Source organism: Musa acuminata, chromosome BXJ3-11 (assembly GCF_036884655.1).
Source record: "Musa acuminata AAA Group cultivar baxijiao chromosome BXJ3-11, Cavendish_Baxijiao_AAA, whole genome shotgun sequence".
Classification (NCBI taxonomy): domain Eukaryota; kingdom Viridiplantae; phylum Streptophyta; class Magnoliopsida; order Zingiberales; family Musaceae; genus Musa; species Musa acuminata.
The window spans coordinates 7597243-7616086 of NC_088359.1; the positions used below are offsets into that span (position 1 = coordinate 7597243).

At 38.9% G+C, this 18844-nt stretch overlaps 2 protein-coding genes across 2 annotated transcripts in view; one reads left to right on the forward strand and one right to left on the reverse strand.

The window, feature by feature from the left end:
* Positions 1 to 1650: 1650 nt before the first annotated feature.
* On the forward strand, positions 1651 to 3152 carry LOC135652252 (U-box domain-containing protein 21-like). The gene has a single exon (XM_065173074.1). The coding sequence runs from the start codon at positions 1710 to 1712 to the stop codon at positions 3045 to 3047; it is 1338 nt and encodes a 445-aa protein (XP_065029146.1). The 5' UTR covers positions 1651 to 1709; the 3' UTR covers positions 3048 to 3152.
* Positions 3153 to 4917: 1765 nt separating this feature from the next.
* Positions 4918 to 18844, reverse strand: part of LOC103970792 (THO complex subunit 2) — a 34534-nt gene continuing 20607 nt past the window's right edge. Inside the window, exons 20-33 of the mRNA XM_009384712.3 lie at positions 16760 to 16856; positions 16533 to 16661; positions 13405 to 13508; positions 13001 to 13181; positions 12600 to 12781; positions 11769 to 12375; positions 11530 to 11634; positions 9642 to 9797; positions 9482 to 9562; positions 9291 to 9372; positions 8946 to 9217; positions 7129 to 8160; positions 5796 to 6091; positions 4918 to 5338 (exon numbers count right to left, since the gene is read on the reverse strand). Of these exons, the coding sequence (XP_009382987.2) occupies positions 5269 to 5338; positions 5796 to 6091; positions 7129 to 8160; positions 8946 to 9217; positions 9291 to 9372; positions 9482 to 9562; positions 9642 to 9797; positions 11530 to 11634; positions 11769 to 12375; positions 12600 to 12781; positions 13001 to 13181; positions 13405 to 13508; positions 16533 to 16661; positions 16760 to 16856 (3394 nt within the window). The 3' untranslated portion in view covers positions 4918 to 5268. The remainder of the gene's footprint in view (positions 5339 to 5795; positions 6092 to 7128; positions 8161 to 8945; positions 9218 to 9290; positions 9373 to 9481; positions 9563 to 9641; positions 9798 to 11529; positions 11635 to 11768; positions 12376 to 12599; positions 12782 to 13000; positions 13182 to 13404; positions 13509 to 16532; positions 16662 to 16759; positions 16857 to 18844) is intronic.

Sequence of the window (18844 nt, forward strand, 5' to 3'; positions counted from 1 at the left end):
TTGTTAAATCTTCAATGACTAACTTAAGTATCAGATAGATTGAGTCGAAAAACTTTTCTCGACGTCGATTTTAATATAGACGATGTCTTAGGAACTTGATACTTTTATATTGGAATCATTTTAGGCACTCATACATCTAAATAGTTATCATTTACTATCATTTTAGAAGAATGATATCACCATTTGTGATAACTCAAGAGAAAACTAAAAAAAAACATACGTATAATAATAATTAGGTAGGTCGGATCGGCCCGAACCGGTTTATAAGTGTTTGAATCGATGGGTACGAGTATAATACCAAGTAATTGTACCAAGAAAATAGCTTATATACATACATACGTAGGCAAGAAGGCACCAACTGAGATGATTTATCGTTGTTATTGAGTACCTACTTTTGCCTGTGGAAGGGGTACTTTTGTTGGACAATGCAGTTGACCCGAGAAGAAGACCATGACCACGAACCATTTGACCAAGTACACACGTTGACTCCGTACTCAAGTTATTGAACGCTTTTCCTTCCATTCTTCCATTCACATCCGAGCAAATGTGGACTCGTACATGAGAGAGAACTAATGAATGCTACCCACCATTCAGATAGGAAATAGAGGAAAATTATTTGTCGATTTAGTGTAATTTTTGGTTTTTTTTTTCTTCCCTTCTATTCATCAACAGTAGTTATAAATATTTTCCTCGATAGCTTAATAATGGAAAAGATTCATGTGTCTCCATTCCAAACAATTAGAGCATTATTACTTGTTGATTCTAATAATTAAGAAAATATGAAAAGCCAAACAATCTTAACATAATCATAATAAAATGTTTGCACGACCGATTATGAATTTACATATAAAACTTTTTGAAAGCTCCTAATTATGAATTTATATATATAACTTTTTTGAAAGCTCCTAACATAAAAGACGGATTCGAGCGACACATTTTTTCTCTTCTCTTGTAATATTTCGAAATTGACTCGAACATCGAAAAATATATGGATTCCTTTGATGGACAAATGCTAACATAATCATAATCAAGTGATTACTTTCTCCTCATTAATCAAGCAATCATCGTTATATAAATTAAAGATTAACTTAAGGTCGTTGGACTCCAGTATATTATTTAATATGGACGATACGTACTGATTTGAGAGGGGATTGACGATTTATCAATACACTCGTGTGTTGATATAGCTCTGCATGTATCAAACTGATAATTGATCGATACAATTGATCGATATATTAGTGCAGACCAATAAAACGAACTATTGATTAACTAACCAAACTAAAATGCTATTATAACAAGTAGTCATAATTATGAATTTACAAGTAAAATTCTTCCAAGACTCTAACATAAAAAAAGGATTCAAAATATATCATATACTTTTTTTTCTTCTAATTTATTAAATCATAAAAAAAGAGGTTGGGTTGATGTATGAAAGAAGGGTTCGTTCTTACCGTTTCCTGCCCGCGTTTTTAAACGTTCAAGCTTCAACGGTCAACGTTCAAAATCCATAGCCACAGCCATAATTACCCCAACACTTCCAAACCTCTCGACACTCCTCTTTGAACGATTTCCTGCAAACAACCCATCAGCCTTATATATAGACTCACCCTTCCCTCCCATCTCTCTCATTCCGAGTCTCACAACCCCCCATCCCCCCTCCCCCCACAGCATCCACGCCCTTCCTCTCTCCAACAAGCTCATTGTCGCTCATGGCCCTGCCATGGAGAAGCCGCAGGTCCAGCCTGGTGAAGAACAAGCCGGTCAAGAGGATCTCCGGCGTCGAGGTTTCGATCCCCACGCACTTCCGGTGCCCCATATCGTTGGACCTCATGAAGGACCCGGTGACGGCGTCGACCGGGATCACCTACGACCGGGCCAGCATCGAGGCGTGGCTCGACATGGGGAACGCGACGTGCCCGGTCACCAACCGGGAGCTGAAGCAAGAGGACCTCATCCCCAACCACTCCATCCGGAAGATGATACAGGACTGGTGCGTCGCCAACCGATCCAACGGAATCGAGAGGATTCCCACACCCAAGATCCCCGTCACCAAGGCCCAGGTCACGGACATCGTGTCGGAGATCGCCGCGGCCAGCCGGCGGCGCGACCGCGCTCGGTGCGGGCAGCTGGTGGCGAAGGTCAGGAGCTCGGTGAGGGAGGGCGAGCGGAACCGGGGGTGCTTCGAGTCGAATGGCACCGGGCGGGCTCTGGCCGCCGCTTTCGGTGCATTTGCCGGTGTTTCCTCCGTCGACGGCTCGGTGACGCGGGTGCTGGAGGAGATCTTGGCCGCGCTGACGACGCTGCTACCGCTCGACGAGGAGGCCGCTTCGCACGTCGGATCGCCAGAGTCCCTGACCTGTCTCGTGTCGATCTTAAAGCACGGGGATCTGGTCGCGAGGCTCAATGCGGCTGTGGTGGTGAAGGAGCTGCTCGCGTGCGGCGGAGCACGAGCGGATGGCACGGCCGACACGGCGGGGCTGGTGGAAGCACTGGTGAAGCTCATCAAAGAGCCCGTCCTCCCTCAGATCACGAAGGCCTCCCTTGTCGCCATCTTCTACCTAACCAACTACAGCGAGAGGACGGCGTCGCGGGTGGTCGGTATGGGACTGGTGCCCGTGCTCATAGAGACGCTCGTCGACGCCGAGAAGAGCATGTGCGAGAAGGCGCTGGCCGTGCTGGACGCGCTCGTGGGGTGTGCCGGCGGCAGGGAGCAGGCATACGGTCACGCGCTGACGACGCCGGTGCTGGTGAAGAAGATGTTCCGGGTGTCGGACACGGCGACCGAGTTCGTGGTCTCGGCCCTGTGGAAGCTGTGCAGGGGCGAGGAGGAGGCAGGAGATGAGGGAGAAGGGAGGGGGAGATGCTTGCGAGAGGCTCAACAAGCGGGAGCCTTCCACAAGCTCTTGCTTCTGCTGCAGGTTGGGTGTGGTGAGGCGACCAAGGAGAAGGCCACCGCTCTCCTTAGACTATTGAATGGGTACAAGAAGGATGAGTGCATAGACACCACAGATTTCAAGGGACTAAAACAGCCTCTTCTTCCTGTGTGATTTAGAAACATGTACAAAATACAGTCTATTCTCTTCGTTTGCACTACAAAAAACTATGTTTTACACGTTAAGAACAGAAAGAAACAGTTGGAAAGTGTTGGGGCTGCTCTCTCTCTCTCTCTCTCTCATTCAGAACATCGCCAACACTCGACCTCTTACCTATGCAGCCTTAAATATCTCCTCATAAATAAGTTTTAATTGATTTACAAGCTCAATGTAAAGTAGCTTGGTTTCTGGTTATATGAATATTATTCTGGTTATTGAAACTAATAATCATACAACCATTATAATTGAATTTATAAGGGTTTTCAAGCTAAATATAGCTTGATCCCTACCAAACATTGCTTGCTTCAGTGAAATCTGCAATAAGTTTGTAGATTTTCCTATTGGTCAGCTACTCATCATTGAATTTTATGACAGTCCCTCTTATGCTTAAATTTTCATCATTAGGAGTTGAAAATTTGAATTTAACCATTATTGAATATGCAAGACGAACAAGTTTAGTATTTGAAATCTATTATATCGACAAATCTAGGGTTGAAGAGTCAATATATACTTTCTTATCTTATCTAGACTAACGACAAGATTATCCCTTAAAAAAATCATTAGACGTATATGATGTTCACACATGGGCACGAACAATATAATAATCAACTCAGAATGTTTCAATAAAGACCAATGAAAATATATTGTCTTCGTGTGTATAGCTAGCTGGAAAGTCATTTTAATTTTATAGGGGAAAAAGAATCTCTCTTTTTTTTTTTTGGTATTTTTCTCACTTGTGTTTGTAATGGTAGACTTTGCAGGAGTCGTGGGTTGCGATCGGACGTAGCTTTGAAATTTTCATAGGATGCCGACTTGTATGGACTTTGACTCGATTAGTATTTTTCTCATACGTGTGTGTTGACTTTGATCGAAGGTTTTACTTGGTTTATATGAACTAGTTTTGTATGAAACGACTGATGTCACCACCGCTTTGAACAGAACAGTGGCAAAAGTTTCTCGTCACCGATTGAAACTTGTCTGAACAGCACACAAGTTATTATTTTATTTAAGCATTGTATAACTTAACTTGGAAGACTAATTAATAATAATACATGGCCAGTTTGATATGTGTACCTCATCTGTCACAAGAATGGCATGCAGGTGGCATGGAGGCATTATGTCGGGTTTGATATATGCATGCAAGTCGTTGGATGGAGGACCAACAACATCGCTCTTAGGATCCACCGGGATCTATCTGAAAGGAAGAGAAGAGGAGGATACGATACACCAAGAGGGTCCAAGTGATCAAGAAAAAGCAGAAAAAATATATGCATCTCGTTTTACTCCCATTCTTAAACGTTAATTTTGGTTTGATGCAGATAACTTGGCTTGAGAACAAAATCTTGGGATGGAGTGAAAGGTCAATAACAAAATCCCTGTAGAATTAAACCAACCACATCCAGGACCGAGCATTCATCATATATGTTTGTATGGCAAGTGCAAAATGGCCTCGATAATACCACGTTCTCACACACAACAAATTCACAACCAACATGTACTACAACAGGAAAGCAAGGAGAGTACAAACCTTGGAGCCAAAAATCCAACAGTACAAGAATTTTAGAAGAAATTGCCGTTTCAGCAAGAAATATGAACTAAAAATTTTAATGAGGTTGCTTATGCAATAGATCCTATTTGATGTCAGATTTCCACCTCACAAGTGCAAATTCTATTCAAGCTGTAAAATGCTTCCCCGTCCATGTGCCATTTTATGCAATAGCATCATTGTGAATCATTAAGCAAGGAATCTAATACTAAAGTCATGATTCACATAAATGCAAGGATGGAGTGAAAGGTCAATAACATCGGACCTCCAGTGACAATCTGAAACCCACAAAACACAGTTCTGCATAATGCCATCATTAAACGTTAACAGTTACAATGCTGTAATGCAGGGTGTCATCTTCTGTACCTAGGAATCTCGCCAAGCGTAAAACAGATTAGTTTGGCTGACACTGAAAGCCTCACTGTTGCAATCATGTGCTGATCCAAGACATCCACACAGACACTGGATGAGCTACTCGGCTTCTGGAGATCCTTCATGCCATGATCAGCAGCACAACTCTAAGAGATGGCACTCAAACCCCAATAAAGAAAAACAAAAAAGGAAACAATGCACTAAACTAGCAGACTGAGACCAAATTATATTTGCTCGTCTGCGTGTAGACTTCAGAGCCTACTTTCGGTGTTTCCTTTTTGCTTCAGGTCTCTGGCGCTTCTCTTCTTCCCACTCCCTTTCATGTATTCTGAGATTGTAGAGGTCAAGGTATACACATTGTAGACCAACTACAAGTATGTGCACATGCATGCAAAATAAAAGGCAGAAATCAAAGAAATCAACTGACTCAATAAACTTGAGCATCAGTTATCTAGAGATGATTTCAAGCTAATTAATTAAGATATATGATCAGATTATATTAAACTGCTGCTACATGATCTCATAGGAACGAGATTGGTCGTAATCGGTCTTACTGTCAGAGGGTTATCTGGTACTCATATTTTGCTATCTACAAACAAAACCAAGTTTTTGGACCGTATACTATCACTGCCTGCAATAATTTCCAAAATAGATTTTTTTTTAAATATATAAGAAAATCTAATAGAAGTGGCTAATGAGATAACACAAATCTTCTAGATGTAAAGAGGATCATGCAAATAAGAGACAAATAGGTACACGATAACAATTTAGTAGCATAAGGATACTGATCTGATTCCCTTCGATTAATTTTGCCTCCAGCTTCCTTCCCATGCAATCTTGGTGCATCGTCCATGTGTGCAGCCCGTTGTTGCACTATGGCTGCTTTTTTGTCTGCCCTTTCTCTATCGAATGACTGAGGCATAGCTATTGCCACTGGGGGAGGTGGTGGAACAACTTGTGAGTATTCCCCACCAGTTTCAGATGACAATGCATGGTCTCTCTTAAGTTTTCGCCGTTTGGAACCTCCAGTCAGGTCCATATCTTCCTTCATGGTAGCTTTATCTCTGTCCCTGTCATCTACCTAGAGACAATCATGCAAAATGACGTTAATTTTATCATTCAAGATGTTGACCAATCAACAACAGCACAATGTAAAGAAGTGTAGGGTCTTACTTCTACAGTCACATCTCCATTTAAGCAATTAAAAGCTAACAAATCAGCATCAAGTCACAAACATAAGCAAATCGCAAGATTTGAATACTGTAAGTGAAAACATTAGCAGAGATCATGGAATCCAGATGTGCAGCTATGGTGTATGGGTAGATAACAGGTATTATTAACACTCAACAACAGGGATACACAGCTTTCTTCATTCATGTTACTATTTCAGCCATCTCGTTGAACTCCAAGTTCTTGACTCCTACTAGAATTCAAATAGGAAAATGATATAATAAGCTCCAAGGCAGAAAATTTACCTGCAGTAGTGCTTTTTCTTTCCATTGGTGAAGGATGGCTATGACATGCCCCACAACTGATAGATGTCTGTCAAGAAGCTCACTATACCATTCCCCATTTATGCATATGGCAAGCCCAATGAAACTATCTTTGATACAAGGGACATATCTGCTTAAATTGGAGTATTACCTCCAATTGATAAGTTTCATAGTGGGAAAGTCTTGGATATTGGCCTTCGTGTTTTCATTTACAAAATGCTCTTGTTTTCTAACTAGCCTGTGATTACAGTGGCATGCCTTAAACATTGAATATGCTCTGCAAATGTCTCTGTTGAAACTCTTATACAGTACATAGTTTAAATCATTATTATCTAAAAACCAAGCTAACCACGTATAAGGTATATCAAGGTCACTTGGCCGTGTCATTAGGTGGCTCAAATCCAAATAAAAGATTCAGCACACAACCAACTACTGAAATAAATTACTTCAAGTGAACCATCTGCAAATTAACTAAAATAATATATATAGAGCAACACAGTAAAACAAACAATGTGAATTAACTACATATCCTTAAGTAACAATTTTAATTCATAATCTAAACTACATACTGACTAGGAGAAAAAGAAGAGGGAAGGTTTACAAAAAGAAAAGAGTAAAGATGTACCTTAACAGATGAGCCATCTCGCTCATCACGCTTTCTTTCCCTTAAGTCATCCTCTCTTCTACGTTTTGGATCATCTTGGGATGTCAAAACATTTTCTTCTGAACGCCTCCTCTCTTTTTCATCATGTTTTGGAGACAATCGCTGTATGTGTCTGGTGTTACCCACTCTCCTATCAGTCTCCTCATCTCTTCGGCCACCACCCACAGATTGAGGAACAAAACTGGGAGGTAATGGTGGTGGCGGAGGCAAACTCTGCCCATGGAAACGCTCATCAATATGTCCCTTGTCTATGGATACATCCATATGTCGGGATTTGCCCCGATCATCCTTACTTCTGTCATCTCTAGCTTTCTCTGCTGCCCTATCAAGACTTCTATCCATGCCCCTCTCTTGCACTTTTTCAACCGAGCGCTCTCTTCCATGTCTCTCCAGTGACCTATCCCTTGATTTCTCATGAAGATCTTTATCAGAGCGGTCCAATTTTTCCCTGTGGTCCTTGTCATATCGCTCATTGATTTTATCTTTGGATTTGTCCAATGACCTATTAAAACTCTGTTCTTCAGCGGAAGACTTCTCATGCTCCAAATGAGGTTTATCCACTGACCTTGTATCATAACTTCTTTCTTTATCAGATAACCGAACTTCCATACCCTCAAGATCTTTAGCTTCAATGTCTCCTTTCTTGCGTTTGTTCAATCTTTCTTGTTCTTCACCTGGTACTGCTCTCTTCTGTTTAATGGATGCCTCAGAAATTTCTACAGTTTCATGCATTTCAAGCATCATTCTTGAGGAACTAGTCGTTTTTCCAGAAGCTGACACAGAGATGCCATTGGTCGCTGCAGAAGCAGCAGCAGTTCCACCTTGCCTGCTATCTGTTGGATGAAATGAAGCATCTTTATCTGCAGAAAAAGAAGACTGCTGACCTGTAGTTCTGCTAATCAATTTTCCAGTTTTGTTGTCTTCTTTGATGACCTCCTGCTTTGCTGGCTTTAGAATAGAATTGTGCACTGTTCGCTTTTGCTGAGATCTCATCTGTCAAGAAGAACAGATATTATAAAACTATGGCCTGTTCCATGCATTGCTGAAGTTCAGAAAATTCTAAGCACATAAAGGCTTTTTCCAAAAGCCAAAAGTCGCATTTTAACCTCATTATAACATGAGAGTGCTAAAAAAATCAGTTTAACTTCTGACATCTTTATAAGAAAAGAAAATCCATAAATGCGGTACATCAGAAACAAACTCTTTGGTTCAATATATAAGATATAAGCAAGCATTGAATATGACAGCAAGGGTCTCATAGTTTGAGACCCATCCGGTAAATTACAGACTTACGTTTCCCAAGGATGTAGCTTTTCACAGCTAGTTTCTCAGAACCGAACAAGAAATTAGAGTTTGGCAAGAAACCTAATTTTATCAGAAATTCCAAATAAAAAAAAATTTCTTTCATCTCTTCAGTGGGTCTGCAATAGACACTAATGTGGAACATAAGAAACTGGTAATTCTGTCAGATTACATTCAAAAAATGTACTAAACTAGAAAATGATGATCCATGTTTCATCTGTTTACACCTCAGTCATGGTTAAATGTCATTAAAAGATGTATTTTTAATCTATCACCCGGGCATTCCAGGTTAGCCATGTGATTCTCTATCGAGCTTTGCTGGGGACAACATGCAAGTATAATTCAAATAATTATTTATAGGAATAGCATCTACCAATTAATATCTTCTGAGAGGCAATCATCAGTAGTGCAGTCAATATTAGAACTTCAACATTTGTGAAGTTTGAGCTCCCTTTTAAGTATTGAACTAAACATACCTCAGATTCCATAGCAGCCTTTGCATAAGCCTTCGAACTTGTATCCTCCGGTTTCATGATTTCATCCGTGCTTTTTCCAATGCCAGAAGTCTTACTACTTGTAGCTGATGCAGAAACAATTGCTTCCTGTCCGTTTGCAGATGAACTAGTCCTTACTCTCTGTTGTGTTGAATCCAATTTCAAAACTGTTCCACCATCTGCTCGATCTGGTGTAGATTTTGCATGTGTCAACTGGTCCTTAGCGGTGCTCGAAGGGTCGACCACCTGATTTCCTGCAGTAGGAATTATAGTCTATCACCTCATTTGGAGTAATATTATGGCCAGTTAAAGCATTGATAAATCTACCAGCTAGTGATTTTGCAGCTGCTGCGGCAGGTTTCAGATCAACATGACCCATGCCAAACTCTTCTTCAGAAACCCATGCGCTCTGCATATAAAAAGATGAAATGCTCAAAACTCTTGACAAAATTTTATTGGTAAAGAAAATATGTGGCAAAATAGAATCTTGGTCCAAGATGACCCAATTTCTGATCAACCTTACGAGCAGCCAACGCTGCAGCTACTCCAGTAGCTAAAACTTTCAAGTCCTCTCTCTCATCCCCTTTAATTTTGGCCACCTGCAAAGTGTACACCACAAAATAAGCTAAACGAGAATTCTGACAAATGTATGAAATAAGAGAAGTACTATCCTTTTACCCTTTTCTCAAGATTGATACCACTCTTTCGAGTAACGGGGAACACACTAGATATTTTGGTTAACACAATAAGGGCATTTCTTATTTCCATATATTCACTAGATTCCAAGCACTGTACAAGTAACCGGGTTATTCTTGTGTTCCATTTCCAGTGTACCTTCACAAAAAAATAAAAAAATAAAAAAATCAGCAAAATCTGGCAAGACACAAAGCAGAAATTATGAAAACAAACATGCTTAACCCTATCTTTAATTAAAAAAAAGAAACTAACTACACGTGTGAGCTTGTGTAAAATTATTGCTAATGCTCGTTCCAAGCAGATAGCAAGGGGTTTCCATTAGGCAACTGATAGTCAATGTAGAATTTTGTCATATCTTATATGAATATTCAATCCTACTGATAACTCTACCACAACCAATAAAAAAATTATTGGATCGTAGTTTAATATCACCCTCATTAGAGCTCAATGTAAGGAAAAGATTCATGAACCTTAACCCACATAGTTGGGACCTTACTGCTTCCTGCTTCTGCTGCGGTTGGTGTTGAAATTCAATATAGAAAACCTATTTAATAATTGTCACTCTATGAACTATATCATATATATAATCAAACACCAAGTACATCGGTTCAGAGAATTACTGGAGCAGTTTTCTAATAGCTTGGTTGCATGTTAATAAGATTTCTTGGACTCAATCAAGTCTTGAGCTGTATCAGGCACCACCAATACATCTGGAACTGATGGGAAACCAACACCAATTTTCCAAATATATACAATTCCAAAACAAACTGGCAGAACTTTGAAAAAAATAATAATTTGTGAACAAGAAAGCAAAAGAAATGGAAAACTTAGACTGAGTCATAAGGTCAGGTACCACAGTCAAGACATTCAGCAAATATATCCTTGCACAAGTATAAAAAAATTAGGATTTGTGCAACAGAGAGTAGACAAGAATCCAAATGTTAATATTGACATATGACAAAGGATTCAAATGGTTTCCTCAAGGAATTACTCAGATGTCAACCATTCTTTGTAGGACAACAAAATGATGGATATCTATAGCTTGATCTCCTTGAAAGTTGATGAAGCATGATTGAAACCTAAACACTGGTGTCAATGATCAGCACCAGCAGCAGCATAACAAAAACAGAGAATGGAGAGGGGTAAGAAACTAGGAAATAGAAGGGGCTAGAAGATGGAGGGAGGAAAGAGCAAAAAGAAGGTAGAAATAAGCCAAGAAAGAAGACCTAGCTGACTTTATCATGCAGAATAACTTCACATAGACTGCATAGCAACAATATTAACCAAACACTGAAATACCCAATAACAACAAGCATTTAGGCAAGAAAGATAGGCAAACTGGAATATGCAGTCCACAAAAATATTTCGCTGTCTAAAAGAAGAAAAAGAGAATGAAAAAGAACAGAAAAAGATATTAGTGAAAAATCCAAAACAATATTAACCATGGACTGAGAAATATGATGTGATACTTCAATCGAGCCTAAGGCTGAAACAAATTAACAAACCTAATAAATAACAAACAAGTCTAATCAAATCATTCGATTGTGGAGAGGTCCCATATCTAGGCCAGCAGCTGATGTGCCTGCATCATCAGTTCAACATGTTGACACTTGGTATCTTCTGTTCAAAGACACTACTAGAGATCAACAAATCTCATTTTACACATTAAGCTAAAATTGCTAAAAGAACTTCAAGAAGAACCACAATGAGTTCCATACTTAACAACAAAGAATTTGGCAGTAAAAGATCGATGTAGCTGACCCCAAAGAGTTGGCATTTTAAGATTTTGTTGGTTTTCTTGTTGTTCTTGTTGTTATTATTGTGTATGCACCAAAAGAAATTTAAAGGAGACACAACATTAGGAGCATACTCGGATAAATTGGCCATATGTTACACGCTGGCTGTTTGGAAATCTGTAATAAACAGCAAATCCAGGCATGTTTCCACACTCGCATTCATAAATAGACTCATCACTCTGCAAAGGAAGAAACATTTGTTGACATGAATTTTAAAAAAATTGGACTGAAATGCCTCTAAAATGATTTTTTTGATATCTTCCAAACAACAAGAAAAGTAGGCAGTTCAACAGATTAAATAAGCTTCATATACCTTCCAGTGATAAGCCATTTTTAATGTCTCATATAGAAACCTTCCAAGTCTTCCAGCTTCAAATTCAGTGCAGCAACAGATCATAGGTTGTAGGGTTTTACAAATGAGAACATCAATATGATTGACAGTGTTAAAATATGGTGTGCCAAGAGAATGCAAGGTATGAACAAAATTAGCACAATACACAGCATCTGGCATGCTGAAGACGCAGCGTGGGAAAACACAACGCTGAAGAAACTCCATGTTGATCTTTAAAGTGTCAGGACAGGAACTTAGCCACTTATCCTTTTCACGAGCAAGACGGTGGTGGACAGATGCAACATGCTGTTCATGCTTTTGAAATTCACTAGTCAATCTATCTAGTACCTCTTGAATTTTTTCCTTATCCTTTTTACGTTTCGTAATTGCCATACTTGAGTTGTCAGAAATCTCCTCTAAGGCTTTAATGGCAGCATGTTGCTTAGCAATCTCTGATTCATATCTTATTTTAGGAACATGAAGATCATATAGTGTAAGTCCCCAAAATGTGGCATATAGATCAGGAGAGAGGCTATTCCAAGCTTTCATAGGCAGAATTGACTGGACTGTAACAAGAAGATCTGACCACCTATAAAGAATAAAAATAAAAATTAGTATAATATATAAAAAAACTGATACCATCCATACACCAGGCTATAATCAGATATTTATGGGAAAAAATATATATGTTACAAAGCTAAGCGTTTGATAGACTGCAGCAGCTGTTACTACCAAAACCCAGAGAGACCAGGTGGAAGCTGTTGGGTGAGAGTTAGAAAATTAACAACAAAACTTAAATCAAACAGAACTTACATTATAGGCTTCCTTGGTGAACCAAGATCCAACCCAACATCATTAGATGAATCAGAGGGTTCTACTTCATTTTCTGCACTTTGAATATTTGAGTGTTCAATAATGTCAAGAGGCCAGCAAATCTCAGAACCACTCATTCTTTTGAAGAGCCTCATCACAGGCCGGTACACCAGAAAGGCAACCTGAGTTGCATAGTTTTTTTAAAAAATATATAATATTTATATAACACAATAAACATGTTTTTAACATGCAACTAGGTTTTGCTTAATAACGCACAAAGCAAAAGGGTCATACTATAAAGATAAAACAGAGTACTCAGAAAAATCTTATATCCAATCCAAAATAAGGTCCACCCAACAAAACAAAAGAAAAATAAGTGAACCAGAGAGCTAATATATCACCTCTGGATCAAGATGGTACTTATGCACGAGTTCATCTAGTGGAGGAATCAATTGTGCATAAGTCAAGGATGGAGCCACTGCATTGCAGAGAAATTCCACATACTGAAGAAGTGTTCCATGACACCTGTCAAACTGCTCACTAACCATTTTGATATATGGTGCATCTGCATTTGTGACAACCCTGAATGCATAAAGCAATTAAGTCACTTCTGAGCTCAAAAGTAAACTAAGCCACAAATTGAATTAGCACAACCGAAAATACCAAGAATCAAAAAACACAATGCAGGTACAAGCAGAAGAATGGAGAGTAGTTGTACAATTCTGGAGGGTACGACTGTACTCCAAAGGAAGAAAGGAAATCCACCAGAATAAGTATTAACAATTAGAGAAACCAAACATCTTACATGGATCGATGCTGAGCGATAAGTATTAGAAGAGGAATAGCCAACTTGGGTTCTTCCTTTGGTAGCAAGGCATCCCTCAGTCTGTTGGTAGATTTACTCAATACCTACGAGTGAAAAGAAGTTATAATCAAAGATATTAGACTGTAACAAATTCATTTCAGGTCAAAAGAGTAAAGAACATTCACCAAAGCAGAAAAGAGAATTGCACATTCAGCAACAAGAAGTCAACCCTTCAAAAAATACATACATCAAACTTACAATCATTTAGCAAGTTACAAGCACTTACAACTTGGCACAAATAATTTAAGCTTAAAACTAGGTCACAATATAATAGCAATCCATTTTGAATGAATACAATTGAAAATGAGAAAATAACCACAAACATGATCTCCAATTCTCCATGAAGCTACATGACAATTTGGCACATTTTTCATAAGTTAGCATATTAGGATAGCAAAGGGCTATTTTTATAAGTACAGCCAATAAGACATGAAAATTTCAAATATTAGTCTCTACTGTTGTAGAATGCTAATTGTTTATAGGGATGATCAATTAACTCTATGCAATATCATATCTGACACTAGCTCAGGACTAGAAATTCAAAGAGAGAACAGAAATAGAACATTGGTGCAAACACAGCTACAAATTTAAATAACAAAGATTTGGTCCTCATAATTATATCAAGACCAATGTTGACAAGGCTAATCATTACAATTAATGGTTTCTGCATAAGTGCATACTAAGAACCTTATAACTACAGAGAATCACAAGTACCAGTATTAATTTAATAAACAATCTCTTTTTCAAAGCACCACAAAAATGACCAATGACAAATAAGGAGTATCTAAATAACCCTCCAGTATAATTATATGAGTATTTCTTTTTTTTTAGGCCAAAAGTAAAATAAAAAATGATGAAAACACTGATTCTTAACACAAAGCTATAGAAAAAACTTGCCAACACTCAGGATGCATCAGAAGTATTTCACAACACCATAAACAGGAAAATCAGACTTTACAAATCACATATATAATCAAGATCTTCTTTCTACTGCATCTTTGGATTTTAACAGCGAGAATACAAAACAATACAAAAAAGAGTATTGATGTAGCATTGAAGAAAAGGCGAAAGCTAAACCAAAACATGCATGTATGTTCAGATGGGACAACATGACATGGAATCAGTGATACAGCAAACTCTGAAAGTATATGGGTCAATAGATAATGATTTTCATAGATTATCAGTTTATTACAACATGTAACTTATAACGCCATATTGATCACTCCCAAACATAAAAATTAAAATAATTGTGAAGATAACAGCCTATTCAATGAAAAATGTAAACAAACTATTCAATAATCCAAAGTCACTTTTTATACAACCATCAAGTTTTTTAAAAATATCCTAAACTATAGTTAAGATAGAAAGGATAATGTTTGTATTGACATATCTGACCCCAAGATTTTCTCATCTAGGTGAGGTTAGAATAACCTGCTAAGCATATTTCTTACAGAACCGACTGCATATGAGATCAAGTCTTAGGTGTCATATAGGTTATATCTCCCTCCCTCCCTCTGCTAACAACCTATTCAATGAAAATTTTAAACACGTAGAGGCCAACAGGCAAAAGCCATGGCAGCAACAGCATGGCAACATTCAGGCAGCGGCATGACAGAGAGCACAGTGCGATCCCAACAAGACAAGCTAGTTCTCTTCCCTTCTTCACACACGTAATGCCCCATGTCTAGCACATGCACATTTCTAGCAAGTATCCAACATGAACACCACATTAACTTGTCGAGCTTCCTAGGAGACAAACTTGATTACAAATAATAACGTGAATGGAAGCTCATTCTTTACTTATCCACCCTAGTGACGTTAACGAGTGCTCAGGTGCCCAGGCAAGGCGAAGTGAGGCGCCTGACACTCAATAAGTGGGCAAGGCGTCTTCGTTGCTCGGGCCAAGCATCAGGCGGTCCAAGCGCTCACCTGATTTAAATTGGGCAGAAGCAAGCCATATCACTGGATCTGGAACTAGAACAACGAATCTTCAAACACATACTCCCTTGACGATGACCCATGGAAACCTGATCGACGAACAATGACTCCCTCTCTTTCGCTATATAAGTAAACGATGGCGACAACAACATCTTCCTCCATCGGTGAATGGATGCAGTAGCGTCTTCCACCGACAAGCTCATTATCGGCATATATCTCTCTCCTCCTCCCTCGTCGTCACCCACTCCACCGCAACCAAGCATCTTCACCTCCCTCTTCCCCCCTTCTTCGCAACGCTCTTACCCTTCCCCCACCGCTAATGTCACCCCTTGTTCCGCCTAGCTAACGTATTCCCCTATCTCTCTCTTCCTTTCCCTCAGGCACTAGTGTCCCCTCTTCTTCGCCTCATCACAGTCGTTTCCCCCCTTCCTTTGTGCCAACAGTCTCCTTGCACCGACATCTTCCCTTCTCCTTACGTCGATAGCTTTCTCTGTATCATCCTTTCACCCTAATAATAACCCACAGCCACCCAACCGACAACAATCAGACAGCCACCCCAACCGATAACAATCCTCTCCCGTACCTCCTTCTTCCCCTCCTCGAAACCTTCATCCTTGCTTTCCTCCCAATTGACAACAAACCCTTCTCTGTCCACCTACATTAATTATTTTGTTAATATAAATTTGAATAATGCAATTTAGACTACTATGTTATTTCTTTTAGTAATTATATCTATTTATCATCATATATTTTTTAAAATTTTAATATTCGAAAGCACTTTGCTTCGCTCGAGCGAGCACCTAGGGCCTCGAGCATTTTAGCACCTTGACGTCTTTTAGCACCTCTCGCCTTTGACTATCCTGATCCACCCACCCCCACGCACACACACATACATGGTACACAGATGCACATAACCCATCTGAACGCAGAAGAATGTAGCAATCCTCTTGAAGACAATAGAACAAGCATACAACATTGATCAACGTAATAATTAATCTGTGAGATGTAAAAAAGTTGCAAAAAAATATGTTCATATGATAATATCATTTAGAAGTGATTCTGACCAAATTGGAAGGTCACTAATAAGGCAAGTAATCATGAGCAAAGAGCAGGAATATCTCTGCATGCACCTTATTATTTCTTGTCATCCCAAACAGAGTGGCCTGATAACGCAAAGTCTCGCTTCCTGACATAGCATCAAGTTGTTCTTCAGTCATGTTTTCAGTGTACTGCATGTTTGCCATTTGCTGAATAAGCTCCTGCAGTCACATGATAGCCACTAGTTAATTTGAAATTTTTCTGCAGGATATTTATTCTCTAAATTAAAATATTAGACTCCTTGAGACTGCAAAGGTACCTGTAAAAGAACAAGCTCTGTACCCATCCCTTTCTTCAACTGATTAACAAGATACTGAAAAAGACCCCTTAACTCCATGGAAGGATACTTTTTACAACTGACAAAATAAACAAATATTCAGTGCCCATGAAAAATGCAAATGTAAATTAATTCCAAGCATCTAAGGAAATAAAGATAACAACAGAAAAAACAATAACACAGATATAGTCATCAAAATGCAGCAGATCATTTGTTGCTACAAGTGCAAGTCACATAGGATTGTAAAAGGGTCAGAGCAAGGAAATTTTCTGCCAGCAAAGAAAAATGCCCATGTAACAAAAAAAACAAAATTAAAATAGAAAATTAAAAAACAAAGACTACACCATTATTTCATCAGGAATAATTATCCATGTAAAAGAAAATAATCACTGCAAGGTTGAAGAACAAGTAATGATATCTTGACCAAGGTTTAAAGTTTCGAAACTGGAACCGCATCAGTCAGACATTCAACATCCCGATATCAGAGAACAGAATGTATTTTTCAACAGCCTCCCATCTGATGAGTTTGCATATTGGGAGCTAGCCCTTCAGTCAATATAAATGCTAGCTCGTTCAGTCAATGTAAACATCATCTTTGATTCAACGTTTCTTTATTGAACGGACCTTAGAGATTGAGTGACAAATAGAGTGATATCCTCCATGTGTGTATTTTTATATCAATACAAGGCATCCATTGATGATTATGGACCTAGCTGGGTAATGCTTTCTGCTTTTTGTCACTATCATCACCACCACTAAGATAGCACAGACATCAATCATCATAAGGTCCATCAAACTCTGTACCAGTGCATCATGAATATGATCTAAAGCACAACAGGCATGAAGAACTATCCGTCTGTTAAGTATACCAGGATCCAGGATATTAATGATACTCATCTTATTAGGCCCAAACCAACTGATGCATGTAAGTGTCACAACATAAATGTCCTATGCTTTTCAAAAGACAGTTAACTCTCTATCTTCCCATCTCCTCAAGATATCCATGATCTCACATAGAATAGGAGGTTGTGTACCAAGACCATAATGCTGGACATCATGGATCAATAATAGCAAGGTCCTCAAGCGTGGATATGTAAAAAATTACTCTTATGCAATTAAGTATATATCCCTCTTCTACTTAATATATGCATCACCAATACTTGTCTGCTTTCTAGTCTGAGCAAGTAAGACTGCATGATAAAAATACATGACATCAGGAGCTGACCACATCCTAGATGAACTAAAAGACCCCTGTATGACACCTCAAAGCTGCATCATACTGGTTGTCCTACCAACTCAGAGACCATCAGCTTGCTTCTTGCCGATACTCTGACCCATATGCACTGCTACCACCAGTAGTCTGCCTCACTGTGGAAGATTGACCGTACTGAGTAGGGTCACTATCATTGCCGCCACCAGTCTCATATTGTGAGTCCCTAAATTGATGTCTTATTGCTTCCTCAAGCATATCCTAACACTCCAAGGATGTATGAATCCTAGTTACAGTGTCATTGTTTCCCCAACCTTCAAACTGATCATACATCACAGAATAAGATGTTCATCTATCCATTTCTTCCTGTTCTGTTTTTTTCTTCAAACCATGTAGATATTAGGGCAATCAACTATGCTCATATAAAACTGTCTGATCTTTCGCGGCACCTTCATGCATTAAACTATGTTTGGAAATTCACATACCTATTGCTTGAGATGGATTATTCCTCATGGATGCCTTAACAATGATGATGGTGCTCCAAACAACAAGCATACCACCACGCTAGATGTGTACTCTATTGTTTCAGTTTGTAACAAAAATATTGACAATCTTACTGAGACAGATAAATTATAAAACTTATATTTAGATTTCAAACAAAGCTGAAATAATAAGGATTTAACTTAGATGCTGGCAATCTGACACTAATCCTTCCAGATGAAGCCTAGGTATGGTATCTCATGTACTTTTGATCTACAAGATTTGATCTCATGTGTCCCCAAGTCTAGATCTACCAGGGTTTTCTCTGATCTGCAAGGATCTCAAGCAGACCCATGGAGATTAAGAATAGATTTTTG